Genomic DNA, 19,111 nt, shown 5'->3' on the forward strand with positions numbered 1-19,111 from the left:
ATCTTTAAACAAGCACTCAACAGAGCATTTTATTTATGTCTGCCTTCCCAACAGACATACTCTTCTGTTTCAAACATTTTCCTATCTGCTCCATTGATACTACTTAGAGAGTAGTTGGGGCAATGATATATTTGAAAAGCACTTTGTAAAACTGTGAAGTGTAATATATCATTACTATACTGATCTAAAGGAGAAATGGGAGGACTAAAGCAGAAGAACGATGTTGCCTCTTTACTTTTACTGGTTCAAGGTCTGAACAGGTTTTTGACCTGCTGTAGCCATTTTATAAAAGATAATCAGCTAGTCTAATAGCTTTAAAAAATGAATAGCCTTCAAGCAGCCCACCCAAGTAAGCACTACACACAAGGACAATCACAAAATATGTTACAGTTAAAGGAGTATCTATAAAAAATTTTACTTTTTCTGTAATTTTTAATACATCTAAAGTCTTAAACAGTGAGCTGATCCTATTAGAAACAAAATATGGCACGGATTTCAGAAATAAGAACATAACTTTTTTTTCCCCTTTGCATTTTGGCTTTTCCGTCACTATGCAATGATTATCGATTTGCCAAGGACAGTAACAGATACTGGAAAAAAGGAGGTATGAGAAACATCTTTTATTTTTTCCTAAAGAGGTGAAAATAAGTAAGATTTCTTGTATTTCTCACTCATAAGATTTTTAAACTCTTAAAAATGCAATTTCCTCATTTCAAAGCACATGCCATCTTAAAAAAAATCTTAGCAATGTACATTTGCACTCAAAGAAAAACATGCAGCGCCATTGTCTTCTGACAAAATTCTGCATTAAAACCTCACACAATTTGCTGCAAATATATTGCCCCTTTATCATGTAGGGACTCCAAACCACAAACATTCAGTGCAATATTTATTGTTTCTTATTTCCGTAGGAAACACAGGACCAATGATGTCTTCTGACTACAACTGTTTCCTGATGGTTGAGCAACAGTCTCCCTCTGCTTTACTTTAAAGTACTGTCTTTAACGTGCTGATATAAGGTACAACTAGAATTCAGCAAAACTTGAGGATCCAAGTGGAAGATGGAGAAATACTTAAGGTGTACCCTGTGCCATAAACTTAGGAAAAAAAATTTACACAGAAAACAAAACAAAACAAAACAAAGCCAAAAACCAAAATCAAAAACCTCAGATTTTATCAATGCACCCTTTTAAAAAGTGTTGTTTTCTTTTTTTAATTTCTGAAAGCAGCTTAATGTGAATCAAAAGCAGTTCCTGAGTAACTGCAGTAAACAGTGTCTTTTTTAAAATATATATATATATATATATGTATATATATATGCAACTTAGCTCATTTTGGTTCTGCCTTAATTTACCTCTCCAGCTTTTAGTTTAATCACAATTCCTTCCTTTCAGTTCTCAATGTGCAAGTACAATAGCATCAGCTCTGAGGGTCGGCATCGTGCAGATGTTTCTTGTCACTTCTGTGTGATCACCTGCATGGTCTGTCAGGCCAGGCTTCCAGAGTCATTGTAGGTCACAGTTCACTCAATCTCACAAAACCTGTGAGAGCCATAGACACTTCACGTTTTCTTCATTAGACGCCGTGACTGCCATGTATGGAGCTTGTTGTAGGCTGTCTGGAGCATCTCTTCTATATGACTTACCAACTGAAAAACACAGCAAGACACTTAAGCAACAACAGGGTAAAGGTTGGGGAAGTTAATGCTTCTGATCCAGATCTAATATATACTTTTATAGAGTGTAGTTTCCAAGCTCTTTTTTATTTCCTTAAAAAAGCAATTTCAAGCCCTCTGTGAAGGTGCTATATACACATTTTGTACAAAGGTAAGAGAGATTGTGGGGGGCGGGTACAATAGAATCTGAAAATTTACTTGCTGTGCCTGGGTTGTATGTCTGCCCTGTCATTACCCAGTCATAGGATGACATGAAAGCCTGTGTCCCAGATCTCAGTTTCTTCTGTCAAATGAGAGAGGTGAACTAAACTGGTGATTTCTAGATTTAAACATTAGTTTCTTAACTAAGGTCAAGAGGGTGGCATCAACATTATCTTAGAAAAAATTTGAAAAATGTCTTACTCCCCTGAAAATTCTAAGATGGCAGGTCTGGGATGAGATTCAGGAATCTGCCAATTTTGAAAAGCTCCTGCACTTAATTCTGCTGCCCAGTCTATCTTCTGAAGCAGCTTTCTGTGTTCTCCAGGGTCTTTTTCAGCTCTAACATTTCAGGATTTCAATATAACTCAGTAGCTTATGGAAGAATCCAAATGATTTCAAAGCTTCACATAAGCACTGTCACACCTTAGATCAGGACTATATATTCTCATTTGATAATTTTTCTCTCAGAAGGACCACAGTGATCTAAACTGATAAAGATTCCTGAGGTAGAATGTCTCTGGATTATTTCTCCTTGGAAGTGGACAGTGTAATTTACATGGCTGGAAGACGGGTGAAGTCAATTCTGGCACCATGGGGACAGAGACCAGAAGTCCTAAGTTCTTTTAGAATGCCAGTAACTTAAGAGTCAGAGTTCAAAAGCAAAATAAAACAACCCTGTATTTACCATATCTGTTATCATTCTGTGTGTGTGTTTGTGTCTGGGGGGAGAGGGGGCAGGTTCTGTCTGGAAACTGTATAAAAATCACTTATTCTGCTTGCTAAGTAGCAGTGGTTCCACAGTACCACACAGAAGGGATGAACACCGTATTATCCTGTAATTTTGTATATGACCTCAGAATCCTTTTTACCACTTGCTCTAGACAGTTAAAATCAACCGAGAAGGCACAAGCTGAAACCTGTCATTCAAGTGCTGTGGGAAGACACTCAAGCTTCTTTTCTGACTATAATATTGTAATATTTTGAGAAAAACCACTTAGAACATTTAGGGAATAAAAATTTACTAAAAATAATACTGATGAAAGTTTTTTCAGCTTTCAATGTAAAATTCCCTGTTTTGATTATCCTAATTGTTGTAATATTGAACTCTAAGTTTGGATATACTTTTTCCCCCCAAGTCATCACTAAGAAGACTTGCATTATATACACACAATCCTGTGTCACTGTTCAAGCCTAGCATTTAAAAACAATGCTAAAAACCGTGGGCACAAGGTGACATTTCTCACTTGCTACCTTGCCCACTGTCCTGCCCTGCTGTTAACAACCAGGCAAGCTGAAGGCAGGACATAACCCAGGAACTGTTAGTTTACTTTCATAAATAAATTCATGAATTTTTGTAAATTCTGCCTTTCTTTGCATTTCTAGATTTGTACTTGCTACTCACATTTTCAAAATAAATATTTTTATCTATTTTATTTTCCCTTTTTTTGGCTGCCCTGTGGCATATGGAGTTCCTGGGCCAGGGATCGGATCTGAGCTGCAACTGCGACCTAGGCTGCAGCTGTGCAACACCAGATCCTTAACCCACCATGCTGGGCCGGAGACTGAATCCTGTGTCCCAGCATTCCTAAGATGCCACCAATCTCATCGTGCCACAGTGGAAACTCCCCAAACAATTATTTTTAGGAACATACATGTAGGCTGTAAAGCTATAAAGAAAAGCATGGAGGAGTTCCCATTGTGGCTCAGTGGAAATGAACCCAACTAGTATCCATGAAGACTTGGGTTTGATCCCTGGACTCGCTCAGTGGTTAAGGATCTGGTGTTACCATGAACTGTGGTGTAGGTCACAGACGCAGCTCAGATCTCAAGTTGCCATGGCTGTAGTTGTGGCTGGCAGCTGCAGTTCCAATTCGATCGCTAACCTAGGAATCTCCATATGCCGCAGATGCGGCCCTAAGACAGTTTTAAAAAAAGAAAGAAAAGCATAGAGATGATTATTACATGTGTCTGGTTAGTCTCAGCCTCGGGAGAATGTGAAGGAGGTTAGGAACAGGGGCACTCAGGGAACACCTCTAAGTACTGGTAATATTCCATTTCTTACCATGATTGGTAGGTACACAGATACTTATTTAAAAAAACATGACATATTTTATACACCTCAGAATGTATGACACATTTTACAATTAAAACAGTACTCCCTGGAGTACCTGCTGCAACACATTGGGATTGGCAGTGTCTCTGCAGTATCAGGATGCCGGTTTGATCCTCAGTCCAGCACAGTAAGGATCTGGTGTTGCCACAGCTGCTGCTTAAGTCGAAACTGTAGCTCAGATCTGATCTTTGGGCCTAGGAACTCCATATGTCATGGGGTGGCCAAAAAAGAAAACAAAAACAACAAAATAGCCCAACCAGAAACAGTACTCCCTTGGAGTTTTCTGGTAGCTCAGAGAATTGGGGGTTTGGCACTGTCACTGCTGTGGTGTGGGTTTGATCCCTGGCCTGGAAACTTTTGCATGCTGAGGGCATGGCCAAAACTAAAAATCAGTACTCTCAGCAACAGAAAAAACAATATATACTCTCAATTATTATAAGAAAACAAAGTCAATTTCAATATTTTAATACATACAAAAAAAAAATCAAGCTAGAATTAGATTGTTGCCTTACATTTGTGCTTAAATACTGTCTCCGGATTTTTTCTTGGAATGGGCAGAGCTTTGTAACTTGGAATCGTTCCAAATTACTTTTCATTTTCACTACCTAAAAAAGATGAGAGGAATAATGAATTACAGAGAACTCTCAAAGAACCTACAGGGAAGCTAAGAGAAAAACACACATAAGGTTAGTTCTTTTTTTTTTAAAGATTGGCTCCACCAGGCACAGAAGCAATTTCTAATATATTTAATTTTTTTGATTCATAACTCATCCTTCCTGATATTTTTCACACATGTATACAAATGTAAATGTAGAAAATGTATATTATTTACTGTTTTAAAATTCCACTTGAGATGATCCCACCGTGGTTCAGTGGAAACGAATCTGACTAGTATCCATGAGGACGCAGGTTCGATCCCTGGTCTCACTCAGTGGGTTAAAGATCCAGTGTTGCTGCAAGCTGTGGTACAGGTCCAAGACTCGGCTCAGATCCCACGTTGCTGTGGCTATGGTGTAGGCCAGCAGCTGTAGCTCCGATGTGACCCCCTAGCCTGGAAACTTCTATATGCTGCAGGTGCGGCCCTAAAAATACAAAAAAACCCCCCAAAACCAAAAAACAAATCCACTTGGTTTAATGTGAACATCTCTAAATAGTAAGTCTCTAAGTTATCATTTAAAATAGAAGTATAGTATTTCAATGTCTGAGCATACTGACACTGCTTCTTTAACCAATCCCCTTCTGGTAGATATTCAGACCATTTCTACATAGACAGTGGTAGAGAAATATCTCCATGGCTAGATATTTACACACATTCATTCTTATTTATTTCTTTATGTTAAATTTCTAAATGTTGAATTTCTGCATCAAAGAATTTTTAAAAAATGCAGTACCTGTAGCGGAGGAAAGGACTCTTTTCTTAGCAACCTGGCCAACAATGATCATTTTAAGTTTTTCTATTCTTTTGCAAATTGTAGATGAAAAATGTTCCTTCACTGTAGCTTTAAAGATAATTTATTTGAATACTAGTATGAAAATTTCTTTAGGTTTATTGGGCTACTTGCATTCTTTAGAGTGTTGCTTGTTAAAAAATATTTAGCTTATTATTTTTAATGGGGTATTTTTCTTTCTCTTAAAGAATGTTTACAAGAGCAATCTATATACAAGCTATTACATTTCTTAAAGTATAGTTGATTTACAGTGTTGTGTTAGTTTCTGGTATACAGCAAAATGACTCAAATATATCTATTCTTTTTTTTTTTTTTTTTTTTTGGTCTTTTTGGGGCTGTACCTGAGGCATATGGAGGTTCCCAGGCTAGAGGTCATATCAGAGCTACAGCTAGGGGCCACAGCCACAGCCACTTAGGATCCAAGCTAAGTCTGCGACCTGCACCACACACAGCTCAAGGTAACGGTGGATCCTTATCCACTGAGTGAGGCCAGGGATCAAACCCGCATCCTCATGGATACTAGTCAGACTGGTTAACTGCTGAGCCACAACCGGAGCTCCTATGTATGTATTCTTTTACCTATTCTTTTCCATTATGGTTTATCACAGGATATTGAATAGTAGGATCTTGCTATTTATATATTTTATACATAGTAGTTTGTATATGCTTATCCCAAACTCCTAATTTATCCCTCCATATCCCTTCCCCTTTGGTAACCGTAAGTGTGTTCTCTGTGAGTCTGTTTCTGTTTTGTAATTAAGTTCATTTTTGCCATATTCTGGATTCCACAGATAAGTGATATCACATGATATTTGTCTTTTTCTTTCTGACTTACTTCACTTAGTATGATAATCTCTAGGTCCATCCATGTTGCTGCAAGTGGCATTATTATTATTATTATTATTTTTTTTTTTGTCTTTTTGCTATTTCTTTGGGCCGCTTCCGCGGCATATGGAGGTTCCCAGGCTAGGGGTCGAATCGGAGCTGTAGCCACCGGCCTACGCCACAGCCACAGCAACTCTGGATCTAAGCCGCATCTGCAACCTACACCACAGCTCACGGCAACACCGGATCCTTAACCCACTGAGCAAGGGCAGGGACCGAACCCGCAACCTCATGGTTCCTAGTCAGATTCGTTAACCACTGCGCCACAACGGGAACTCCGGCATTATTATTTTTTTTATGGCCAAGCCGTATTCCATTGTGTATATACAAATTTTATTTATCCATTCATCTGTCCATGGACATTTAGGTTGCTTCCATGTCTTGGCTATTGTAAATAATGCTAAAAAGCTACTACTATTAACACCGAAAACATTTTTCTACTTGTCAACTGTTCTTTAATTGGTTAAAAGGATTTTAGTGTTAAATAGCTAGTGCTACATTTGTTGTAAATCTTTGAATTTCATTACCCTAAAAATGTACCAAATAAATAATTTCAGTGATGTGACTTGTTTGGGTCTCTGTTCTTCACTCTCAGTGGCTTGTATCTAACCAGAAGTAGATAAAAGTTTTAAGATGTATGGTTATAATGGTTCTTGTCTGGATCTCAAGTGCCTTAATTTACAAAAATGGGCACCAATACTCATTCCATCAGGATGTGTGAAGCTTAAATGAAACAATGTAAGCAGAAAGTTTTTGGCACATGGTAAACATTCAACACAATCTTCCAATTTCAAAATAACACCTCACTAAATCACAGTACCACAATAGCTGGCTGTGTCTGGAACTGGTTCTGACCTTTTCTTCTAGGAATGGCGTATTAACAGGAAAGCAGGACCAGAAGTGCCGGAGAAGCTCTCCAACAGCCACATACAGGTGTTTCAATTCGGACTGAATATCATTCGGCACCATCTCTGGGAAAAAAAAAGTCCATGGGGTAAAAGCTATTTTCCCATTTGTATAGTCTCTCAAAGAATGACTATTCAGAGAATAAACATGAATGTGTGCTCTTTGTCAATGCCAAACCAGGAGGTGCTCTTCTGAGATAAGTTGCTGATTTTGTGGTTGACAGATCATAGAATTTAAATTCTCTTGGGGTTTTGGAGGAGTTCTTAGGTTTTGCTTTATTTCAACAGGTGTGGGAGGAAAAAAAACCTTTTAGTATGACACAGAAATATGAGCTGTTTACAGTATATTTTTTAAATTTTATTTATTACTATTTTTTTCTCTTTAGTCTTTTGAGGGCCGCACCCTCGGCATGTGGAGTTTCCCAGGCTAGGGGTCTAATCGGAGCTGCAGCTGCCAGCCTACACCACAGCTCATGGCAACGCTAGATCCTTAACCCACTGAGTGAAGCCAAGGATCGAACCCACAACCTCATGGTTCCTAGTAGGATTCGTTTCCAGTGCACCACGATGAGAACTCCCAGCTATCTGTAATTAAAACTATTCTGAAACGTAAATGCTTCAGAATCTGGATGCGTAAAACAGAAAATCCCAGAAATGTTTCAAAGAAAAACCAACAAAATTTTAGCACTCTTCTCAACTAGCTCTTTAGAGCTCATTTAAGTAAAGGGACAGCAGCAGGAGGTCCAGTACATACGGTTTATGGCTTGCTGTGTCCCCCCCTGCATAAGTGCTCCTCCAGGTGACAGTGCTGTGATGGTACTACTGGCAGCGCTACTTGAGAGAACCTGAAAGAAATTAACACAAAAAGTGGTTTTCTTTTTTTTCGGGGGGGGGGGGGCATCTTTCTCTTACCATTTCAGTTCTATAGCAAAATGCCCAATAAATATTTATTCCTGCATAAACACATAATTTTATAGTAATGAGATGTAAACTACTTCCCATGAGGCTAAAAACACAGTATGTGTAAAAACAGAATACTGAACAATCTTACGGGAATATCAGGCAAGTCTACGTACCAGGTATCTCAAAATACACATGCTTTTGTCTAGTTAGGGCCTGCTCCTGCCCTTATAGGTGATTTACAAAATTGTGTTAATTTCAGGCACACAGCAAAGTAATTCAGTTAAACATACATATGTATCTTTTTTCCCCTGATTCTTTTCCAATATAGTTTATTACAAGACACTGAATATGGTTCCCTGGGCTATATAGTAAATCCTTGTTGTTGGTCTACCGGTAGTATGCATCTGTTGATCCCATGCTCTGTATTTATCCAACGCTGCCATCCCCTTTGGTAACCGTTAAGTTTGTTTTCTATGTCTAAGAATCTGTTTCTGTTTTATAAGCAAGTTCATCTGTACTATCTTTTAGATCCCACATAACTGACGTCATAAAATATTTGTCTTTCTCTTAGTCAAGCCCACTTTTAAGTACTAATTTATGAACTCTTAGCACTCAAGGTGAAACTGAGTTTACGGAAAACCAGGTCAATAAAATAAATGTTAACATGTATCCTCAAATAAGAAAACCCTGCAGAGCAGAAACATATTATTTGTCATTTTTCAAGGAAGTAAATATACCTAGCTAAAAGGGGAAAAAAACCAGGATTCCTTTGAGTGGCTCAGTGATTAATGAACCCGACTAGGATCCATGAGGATACAGGTTTGATCCCTGGCCTTGCTCAGTGGGTTAAGGATCTGATGTTGCCGTGAGCTGTGTGGTAGGTCGCAGACACAGCTCAGATCCCTTGTTGCTATGGCTGTGGCATAGGCTGGCAGCTGTAGCTCTCATTCGACCCCTACCCTGGGAACCTCCATATGCCTTGGGTATGGCCCTAAAAAGCAAAACAATAAACATAAAAAGATGAATAAATACAACCATTACTAAAATGTATATAAACTTATATCTAAATTCTCTTTAAAAAATAAAATAAAGGGGAAAAATACAAAACACACTCCCCAATGTTATCGGTATCAACATTTAGGAACATAATTGAATTATTTCTTCAATGACTGCCTAACCAGTACCGGGCACTGTCTATAGAGGGAAACATATCATCTGCTGAACAGCTCAAGTGCAGGGTTAGTCTGTCTAAGGGTTTTCAAGGGAGTTTTTAATAAGCAGAAATCCATGTGTATGTGGGCTGGATGAAAACAAATTTAATTGGTGTAAGAGTACACTACATGCCAACCATGAGTGGAGGGATAATGAAAGTTCACTTTATTCCTATTTCCTTCTGTCAGAAATGTTAGGAAGTTTCCATTGTGGTACAGGAGAAATGAATCCGACTAGTATCCATGAGGATGCTGGTTCGATCCCTGGCCTTGCTCAGTGGGTTAAAGGATCTGGTGTTGCCGTGAGCTGCGGTGTAGGTCACAGATGTGCCTTGGATCCCACGTTGCTGTGGCTGTGGCTGGCAGCTGTAGCCCTGATTTGACCACTAGCCTGGGAACTTCCATATGCCACAAGCAAGGCCCTAAAAAGCAAAAAAAAAAAAAAAAAAAAAAAAAAAAGAAGAAAAAATGTCACAGTACATTGTAACCACAAGTTTCAGTGACTCCTGAGCTTATCAACTAGCCACTGGCTACACTCATGTATACATACCTGAGAGCAGGTAATCTCTGCATGTGTCTCAGACAATTAAATCACTTTTTGGGGGTGTGGACAGGAATCTAATTATTTAAGAATAAGCACAGCTTGAAAGTCAGGTAGACCTACTTTGCTCCAAGGGCCGGATGTTGGACAATTACAGTCTAGAAGAGAAGATGTAGTCAAATAACCCCAAATTTGTTATGTGTACATACATATGTACAACATATATTTCCTGCCCTGTCTCCTGAAAGGACAAGAAGACCAGCAGCAAATGACATCCCAAGCAATGAGTGCATCTTGCACTCAGATCTTGGTTTCTAAATCTACTCAGCACTTAAAGGAAGATTCTGTGGCTTGGCAGGGAAAGGGTAAGATGGATATGGAACATCTATCTCATTGTGCCATAAAGTAGAGAGGAGCTCAAAAACTACTGTCAGAAAGAAAAAGGACTCAGTGTAAAGGGAATAGAAAGGGTCTGACCACAAAGGCATAAGAGCACATTTTTGGGGATGACTTTTTCATCTTGTGTTGGTGACTACACAACTGTATATGCAACTTGCAGCATAGACTGAAAAAGGTAAATTTTACTATATGCAAGTTATACCTTAGTTTAAAAAAAGAAAAAAATTGTAGCAACAATTTATAACCCACAGAACCATATAAGAATCCATGCTGATATAAATAAAAAAATACAGAGGATAGGAAGTGAAGGTCTTTCCTTTAGTAGTAGGTCAACTAATTGGATGACAGAACTAGAAAATTATCCGTTTAATCACCGCCATGGTAATAATGATTTTCAGCAAGAATCAGCAATAGATTCTAAAATACTAGTGGGTAAAAGTTTGAGGGTAAACAATATTTACATAGCATCTCCTCACAAGATATTTATTAATGACAAAGGGAAAACCTGTTAACTTTTTGGTGGAGAAACCAAGGTAGATAGTGCCTTAACCAAGGTATCAAAGTTTATTGCAAGTTAGGGGAAATAATTATGTGTTTCCTGATATGATGCATGAAGGATGACACATCACTGAGACATCTGTCGGATGGTATTCTTGTTAAAAATGCATAACATGAAATCCAATCATGAAGAAGTATTAGAGAAAAGGAAAACTGGGGGCATTCTACAAAAATTGGCCTTTACCCTTTAAACATTAAAGTCATAAAACACTAAGATTAAAAAACTATTCCATTTTTTTTTTTTTTTTTTTTTTTTTGTCTGTTGTTTTGTTGTTGCTGTTGTTGCTATTTTTGGGCCGCTCCCGGCATATGAGTTCCAGCTAGGCTGAATCGGAGCTGTAGCCACCAGCCTACGCCAGAGCCACAGCAACGCGGGATCCGAGCCGCGTCTGCGACCTACCCACAGCTCACGCAACCCGGATCGTTACCCACTGAGCAAGGCAGGACCGAACCCCACCTCATGTCCTAGTCGGATCGTTAACCACTGCGCCACGACGGAACTCAACTATTCCATTTTAAAGGAGACTAAAGAGACACGAGAAATGCATGCAATTCATGAACCTAATTTGGATGCTGAAACAAGAAAAAAAGTTTTCTTTTGCTATGAGGACATTAGTAAAATTGGTGAAATTTTTGTTAAGACCTATAGGCTATTTATTTATTTATTTATTTATTGTCTTTTTACCTTTTCTAGGGCCACTCCCGTGGCATATGGGGTTTCCAGGCTAGGGGTCTAATCGGAGCTGTAGCCACCAGCCTACACCAGAGCCATAGCAACACGGGATCTGACCCTGAGTCTGCAACCTACACCACAGCTCACGGCAACACCAGATCCTTAACGCACAGAGCAAGGCCAGGGATCGAACCTGTAACCTAGTCAGATTCGTTAACCACTGCGCCACGACGGGAACTCCAAGACCTATAGGTTAAATAATAACACTTTATCAATGTTAACTTACAGTTTCTACAATTGTACTGTTATTTTATGAGAATGTCTTGTTTTAGGAAACATGGGCTGAAATATTTAGGGGTAAAGGTATCTACACTCAAAATGGGCCAGAAAACTTTTTTTTTGCAACTTTCTGTAAATCCCAGATTTCTTCAAAATAAGAAGTTAAAAAACAAGTCCCAATATGTAGTAAACACGACAATATAGATATGACTTCAGCATCTCAGTGCTTATGAAAACAGAGAAAAGGGGGAAAAAAAACCTCATTACTGGGCATGCTGAGGATTGCTTTACAGAGGCAATGGAATCTGAGCTGTCTTGAATAATTATCATTAGTTCCCTGGAGATAAAAATAGGCTAAAGGCATTCTAAGAGAGAAAGTATGAGCAAATGTACAGGAAGCATGTAGATAATAATTTACAGTGTGCTGGCTGGAGTACAAGACTCTTGGTTATGGGGGAAGGGGAATGGAGGAGACATAGCTGGAGCAAGGACTGGAGATGTAGGGTTAGGGCCAGATTTTAAAGAGGATGGTATGTCAAAGGCATTCAGACAATTACTGTGGAATCAAAGAGGGGGGGCAGTGTAGAAAACTGGCCAGGTTTGCCTAAATCAAGGTAATCGAATCAGGAAATACTCAACTGACAGAACTTGCTGATCAACTCAAGTATGAATAAAGGCAGGGAAGAGTAAAGACTATCTAGAGTGATGAACAGAAATTTTATGGAAATTTGGGAGATCTTTCTCTCCTTCTCTCTTTCTTGTCTTTTTAGGGTCACACCTGTGGCATATGGAGGTTCCAAAGCTAGGAGTCTAATTGAAACTGCAGCTGCTGGCCTACACCACAGTCACAGCAATACCAGATCCGAGCTGCGTCTTTGCCCTATACCACAGCTCATGGCAATGCTGGGTCCTTAAACCACTGAGTGAGGCCACAGACTGAACCTGAGTCCTCATGAATAGTCAGGTTTGTTACGGCTGAGCCACCAGAGGAACTCCTCTGGAAAATTTTTCTAATAAAACTAGTGTAAGGAAGAAAAAAATCAGCAATCACAAAACTCACCTTCTTTTTCATTATCACCTTCAGATGCTTCTTAAATATACCAAATACCTCTCCTCTCTCTTCACTTTTTTTTTTGTCTTTTCCCCTTTTTTAGGGCCACTACCTCAGCAAATGGAGGTTCCCAGGCTAGGGGTCTAATTGGAGCTGTAGCCACCGGCCTATGCCAGAGCCACAGCAACTCGGGATCCAAGCCAGGTCTGCAACCTACACCACAGCTCATGGCAAAGCTGGATCGTTAACCCATTGAGCAAGGTCAGGGATCGAACCTGCAACCTCATGGTTCCTAGTCAGATTCGTTAACCACTGCGCCACAACGAGAACTCCCATCTATTCACTTTTTGATTTATTAAGCAGAAATATGACTTTAAACTCAATTAAAATATTAGTTTTATGGTTCAATCTGAATATGCCCCTAAGCTGATAAGTATGGGAATTCTGGTTTTCGAAGAGTATAAGTCACTTACCTGAGTTAATCTGGGTGTATATGCTTCCATTTCTTGTCTAATACTTTGAAAAGAATTAATAATATCCTGACTTGTTGCATACTGTAGCGACTGGATTGGAGTTGGACCATGATAATACCTGAAGGTTAGCAAAAAAGAAATTACCAATCATATAGAATAAAGGTGTTCAACATTTGTCTTTCAAATATCTTAGAGGTCTCAATACGACATTATACCCAAAGTAAAGAGTTAGAGTTTAATAAAATAATTTAATTCCTATAAGGGCAGTAAGAAGTAAACAGCACAGATAGCCAAAATTTATTTTCTTGATTTTAATCATTTAGGATCTTTTCCTGAGATATGCAAAGTAAATTTTTAAGGAAATAAGATATTGTATTTTATGGTACAAATTGATCTTTTTGTCTTTTTTTTGTCTTTTTGCTATTTCTTGGGCATATGGAGATTCCCAGGTTAGGGGTCCAATCAGAGCTGTAGCCACCAGCCTACACCAGAGCCACAGCAACACGGGATCCGAGCCGTGTCTGCAACCTACACCACAGCTCACGGCAACGCCGGATCGTTAACCCACTGAGCGAGGGCAGGGACCGAACTCACAACCTCATGGTTCCTAGTCAGATTTGTTAACCACTGCGCCACGACGGGAACTCCCAAATTGATCAAATCTTAATCGCTAAACTTGAAGAATATTTTCTGCAATGACTTGTGATATAAAATCATTTGGCTTCAAGTTAATTTAATATTCACCAAACTTACCTATCTGACTTCTTGAGGTTTAGTGCAATTGTTTTTATGGAATTATTTTTCCCCAAGTCTTCGTATTCAATAGACTCCTGTAACTTCGCCTATAATTAACACAGCACTTTTTATTGTAAAGTACAATGACTGAAAACATAAAACTGTACGAGGGTAAAATATGAAGTCTTCCCACCATGAGCCTTACTTCTGAGATACGTCTCCTCTAAAAACGGCTGAACCCATTTTCTCACCAAGACCTTCCACAGACCACCTGTCTTCCTACACTATGATCATACTAAGCATGACTGAACCATTAATATTTGAAAATCTGGCAAATGAAAATGTGATTTTACTATTTCACCCTTAGGTAAAACATTAATTACATGTGTTGCAAATACTTTTATTCCCATTTGGTGTTTTTCAGTTTTTAAATATGCCCTTTATGCGTATTTTCTGTGGATTAATTTGTGCTTAAATCTTTGATTCACTTAGAATTTATTTTGAAGTAAGGAAGCAAATCTGAGTTTTTTAAAATACTAAATTATTAATAGTCCCCCTAACACCATTTGTAGAATAGTGTTGTTTCTTACTGATTCTTGAAGTACTATGTTTATCACGTATGTATTTGGATTTACTTCTGGATTCTTTACTTTGGGTTTTACTAATCTGTTTTTTCTGGAATTAGTAACAAACTGCTATATTTCTACAGCCCTATAATAAAAACACATTAAACGACACAAAGACAATCACACAAACATTTGTGAAAACAATTTTACAATTCATCTAGTCAGCTCTCACTGGTAGCTTCCAAAACTAGGATCAAAATGTTTAGGATATTAAATGTATCTAAAGAATATGAATTTGAAAACTTAATATTTTAAATTACCCTCATTTAATTAATTATTTATTTATTTATTTATTTTTTGTCTTTTTGCTATTTCTTTGGGCCGCTCCCACGGCATATGGAGGTTCCCAGGCTAGGGGTCGAATCGGAGCTGTAGCCACTGGCCCACGCCAGAGCCACGGCAACTCGGGATCCGAGCCGCGTCTGTAACCTACACCACAGCTCACTGCAACGCTGGATCGTTAACCCACTGAGCAAGGGCAGGGACCGAACCCGCAACCTCATGGTTTAGTTGGATTCGTTAACCACTGTGCCACGACGGGAACTCCCCCTCACTTTTAGAGTCTGATTACTCCCCTTGTAGTATAGGAACAAATCTGACCTCAGCACGATATTGAGAGTAATACATCAATTAGTCCCACCTCACCTAGACTCAGCCTAAGCTTTTACTACTTTCTCAGCTCTACACCTTTCAGCCAACTTCAAAGCACAATGATGTCTTCATTACCTTCTCCACATGTCAAACTCCTTTCTACCCCTGTTATTGCCTTACCTAAGTCATGTCTCTATCCAGTGTCTCATATAAATCCAAAACTAAACCTCTGCTAAGGCCTAGTTATGTAACCTGGCTTTCATATTTAACTGAAAGCTCCATGAATATAAGAATTCTATATTACTTCTGGAGCTCTCATTCTATAAAAACCCTTGTAGAACACACAGCGGACAACCATTGACTTGAAAGAATATTCGGATTCAGTTTATTTCTGAATATTGTAAAAATTTACACAATAATTTCTGACAACTTTTCCACTACCAAGAATCAAGGGTACCCAATGCTATTGTAAAGAGAAGCATCACTTCCCAGCACCTCTAACCTAGTGGCAATTTTCTTAGTTCAGAAAAGAAATATCTTACTAGCTTTGAGAATTTTAAAGGTGTATATCCCTACAGAAACATGTTAAGTGACAGAAACACATAAAGACTCACCCACATTGCCTTTTTTGGGGGGCTGTGGTGAGTAGCAGCTTGATGTGAGATCTTAGTTCCCAGACCAGACATTGAACCCGGGAAGCAGCAGTTGAAAAAATAAGTCCTAACTACTAGCCCACCAGGGAACCCGTCATCACACCTTTTTAAAGTTCATAAACTTAATTGTACCATACAATCTGTTCTGTGAACTAACTTACTCATTGGTTTCTATTGTAAATCACACTATTACTACACTTTAAATTTGGTTTTGTAATTATTCTTTTGGTTTGCTCTTACCTATAGAACACTAAATTCTTTGAGGACAAGAATAAGTCTTATTCATTTTTGTTTCCCACGACCTAATATGGTATGTCACGCAACTCAAAAATGGTTTCTTGATTTAGTTTTAATGAATTGAACTACTGTTATGGTTACATGTGAACTTTTTAACATATTAATTCTTTTAAGGTCATTAACTGCTGCATGCATCAATCTCCACTGTATGGATGTACCAGTGATATTAGGATGCCTGTTATTTTCTTAATTATAATACTGTAATGAGTGTTTATATCTAAATCTTTGTCAGGAGTTCTGGTCCTGGCTCAGTGGTGAGGAACCTGACTAGGATTCATGAGGATGTGGGTTTGAGCCCTGGTCTCACTCAGTGGGTTAAGGATCCAGCGTTGCCGTGAGCTGTGGTGTGGGTCACAGATGTGACTCGGAGCCCAATTTGCTGTGGTTGTGGTGTAGGACAGCAGCTGCAGCTGTGATTCGACCCCTACCCTGGGAACTTCCATATACTGCAGACACGGCCCTAAAAAGACAAAAAAAAAAAAAAAAAAAAAAAAAAGACAAAAGTATGTCCAAAGTGAAATACTGTCCAGAAGTGGAATTAAGGGCATAAATCTTTAAAATTTTAATATATTGTCTGACTGCCCTCTAAGAAAGCGTTACCATAATTTATTTATTTATTTACAATTAGAGAGAGAGGAACTTAAAAAAACTGAGGGATTGAGAAGCTTGGCAAAGTTGCAGGGAGAGAAGAAATACACACGTAGGTAACTATTCATACTCCCCCACAACCCAAAGTGATTTCTTCAGTATTTAATGAAAGATGCTTCCAGTTCTGAAATGCTATGTTTACATAATGGCCAAATCTTATCTTTTAAGATCACACAAACCTTCAGTTCTTTCCTTCGGTCATACTGCCTTTGTTGAATACTCTTTCCCATTAAATAAAATATATGTCAATATGTGTGTATGTCTGTGTGTGAAGGAAAAAAAAACCAAAACAGTAAAAACAGTTAATACACCTGAACCCATGGAAAGTAGGCTGGCAAGTCAAAACCGAGGAAGTACCCTTTAAAATATTCTACAGGAATTCCTGTTGTGGCTCAGCAGAAACAAATCTGACTAGGATCCACGAGGATGCAGGTTCCATCTCTGGCCTCGCTCAGTGGGTCAAGGATCCGGCATTGCCGTGAGCTGTGGTGTAGGTCACAGGCAAGGCTCAGACCACACACTGCTTTGACTGTGGCGTAGGCCAGCGGCTATAGCTCCGATTCGACTCCTAACCTGGGAACCTCCACATGTTGCGAGTGTGGCCCTAAAAAAGCAATAAATAAATAAATAAATATTCTATAATTAAAGCCAAATGCTTCTGGTCAGAAGAACAGAGTCATCTGAACTGATCAAGGATCAACATAAGGTTATATAAGGTATCTGGAGGAATCTGTGCCACAAATGTTTCAGGCTTTTTACCCATACCCTTTTGACTGCTGGCTGAAAGCAGTCTACATCTCCAGAATTTCCATCAATGCTGCTGGGCTCACCATTGTGTTCATTTTGTGCTTCTCTGAAAACAAAGGAAAAAAAATTAATGTTAAAAACCACAGGCAGAACAACAACAAACTCCATTTGGTGATCATGGGAAGCCAGATACTGCACCTTTGCATGTATACTTAACTGTTTCCTGAGACCTGCTGCCAGGACCATGGCACTGTGATGGTTAAATCTCTTGATGATCGCAGCATTGCTATTTTCCCTTATGGATTTAGAATTAGAGGTAGATGGCACAGAGGAAATGCCATAGCCCTGTGAGAAACAATTTAGTAGGTTAAAATTTTTTTAAATGTTCTAGATGACAGGACTTTATTAAATATTACAAAATATTACCAAATATTTACAGGTAAACACTTAAAAATAAATGACATTGTACACACACACACACACATACAAAAGAAATCACTAACTGTAAGCGCTGCATTTTTTTTCCCTCAAGAGCAACTCTGGATCTAGTTATTAGCAGAATATTAAATGAAGGAATATAGTGGAAAAAAGCATGGATGTAGGAGTCAGGTAAAGATCCAAACTGAAGCTTTACCACTTTTCTAATATTAGTCTAGGCAAGTCAGGCAACTTTTCCAAGCTCTAAAAAAAGGATATTGGAGAATTAATTGAGATAGTATTTTGAAACATGTATTGAGTGTATGCCATGTGTTAGGCCCTGTAGATAGAAAGCGCCTCTGTGCCAAAGTAGCCAAAATACTAGTCAGTGAGATGCTGGGCTATAAGCCAATACATATAGTTAAAACTTCTAAGTGCTACGAGAGACAATGGTCAATCCCACTGGTGGGGAGAAGGTTCAAAACAGCTTCATGGAACACCATAAGGTGAACAGATGCTTGCATGGCAGACATGGAGACATTTCAGGAAGAGAATGCTTAAACAAAGGTATAGAAGTAATACATTGTGTCACGGGTTTATGTAGTTCAGTATACCTGGAATGAGGGTGGGCTGTGGAATGGTGAGGTTAAAGAGGCAAAATAATAAGGTTAAAGAGGTAAAAGAAAGATCAGAGAAAGACTCATATGCCATTCATTCATTTATCAAATAATTACTGAGTGACAAATACATGCCATATGACGGGGACAGGCCAGTAAATAAGAACAATCCACCTATGGAATTTATGGTCTACTGAGAGGTGACTGACAACTGACAAGTCAAACAAGGTAAAAATAAGATACTTTTGTTTTTGGGCCACACCGTGGCATATGGAAGTTTCCAGGCCAGGGACTGAACCTGCATTGCAGCAGGGACTGGCAACATTGGATCTTTAACTCACTGCACCACAAGGGAACTTCCTAAGATCACTTTTGAAAGTGACAGGTGCCATGAAGAAAATAAAGAGAAGAAATGGAGAAAATAAAGACATAGGGTAGCAAATGGAATGGGAGGAGATACTTTAG

The 19,111-nt window shown here is 38.7% G+C and overlaps 1 protein-coding gene across 1 annotated transcript in view; it reads right to left on the reverse strand.

The window, feature by feature from the left end:
- GTF2H1 (general transcription factor IIH subunit 1) overlaps nucleotides 385-19,111 on the reverse strand; it is a 42,872-nt gene continuing 24,145 nt past the window's right edge. Inside the window, exons 8-15 of the mRNA XM_013994506.2 lie at nucleotides 17,830-17,957; nucleotides 17,631-17,718; nucleotides 14,069-14,157; nucleotides 13,316-13,433; nucleotides 7,982-8,072; nucleotides 7,178-7,293; nucleotides 4,502-4,594; nucleotides 385-1,648 (exon numbers count right to left, since the gene is read on the reverse strand). Coding sequence (XP_013849960.2) covers nucleotides 1,562-1,648; nucleotides 4,502-4,594; nucleotides 7,178-7,293; nucleotides 7,982-8,072; nucleotides 13,316-13,433; nucleotides 14,069-14,157; nucleotides 17,631-17,718; nucleotides 17,830-17,957 — 810 coding nt within the window. The 3' untranslated portion in view covers nucleotides 385-1,561. The remainder of the gene's footprint in view (nucleotides 1,649-4,501; nucleotides 4,595-7,177; nucleotides 7,294-7,981; nucleotides 8,073-13,315; nucleotides 13,434-14,068; nucleotides 14,158-17,630; nucleotides 17,719-17,829; nucleotides 17,958-19,111) is intronic.

Source organism: Sus scrofa, chromosome 2 (genome assembly GCF_000003025.6).
Source record: "Sus scrofa isolate TJ Tabasco breed Duroc chromosome 2, Sscrofa11.1, whole genome shotgun sequence".
Classification (NCBI taxonomy): domain Eukaryota; kingdom Metazoa; phylum Chordata; class Mammalia; order Artiodactyla; family Suidae; genus Sus; species Sus scrofa.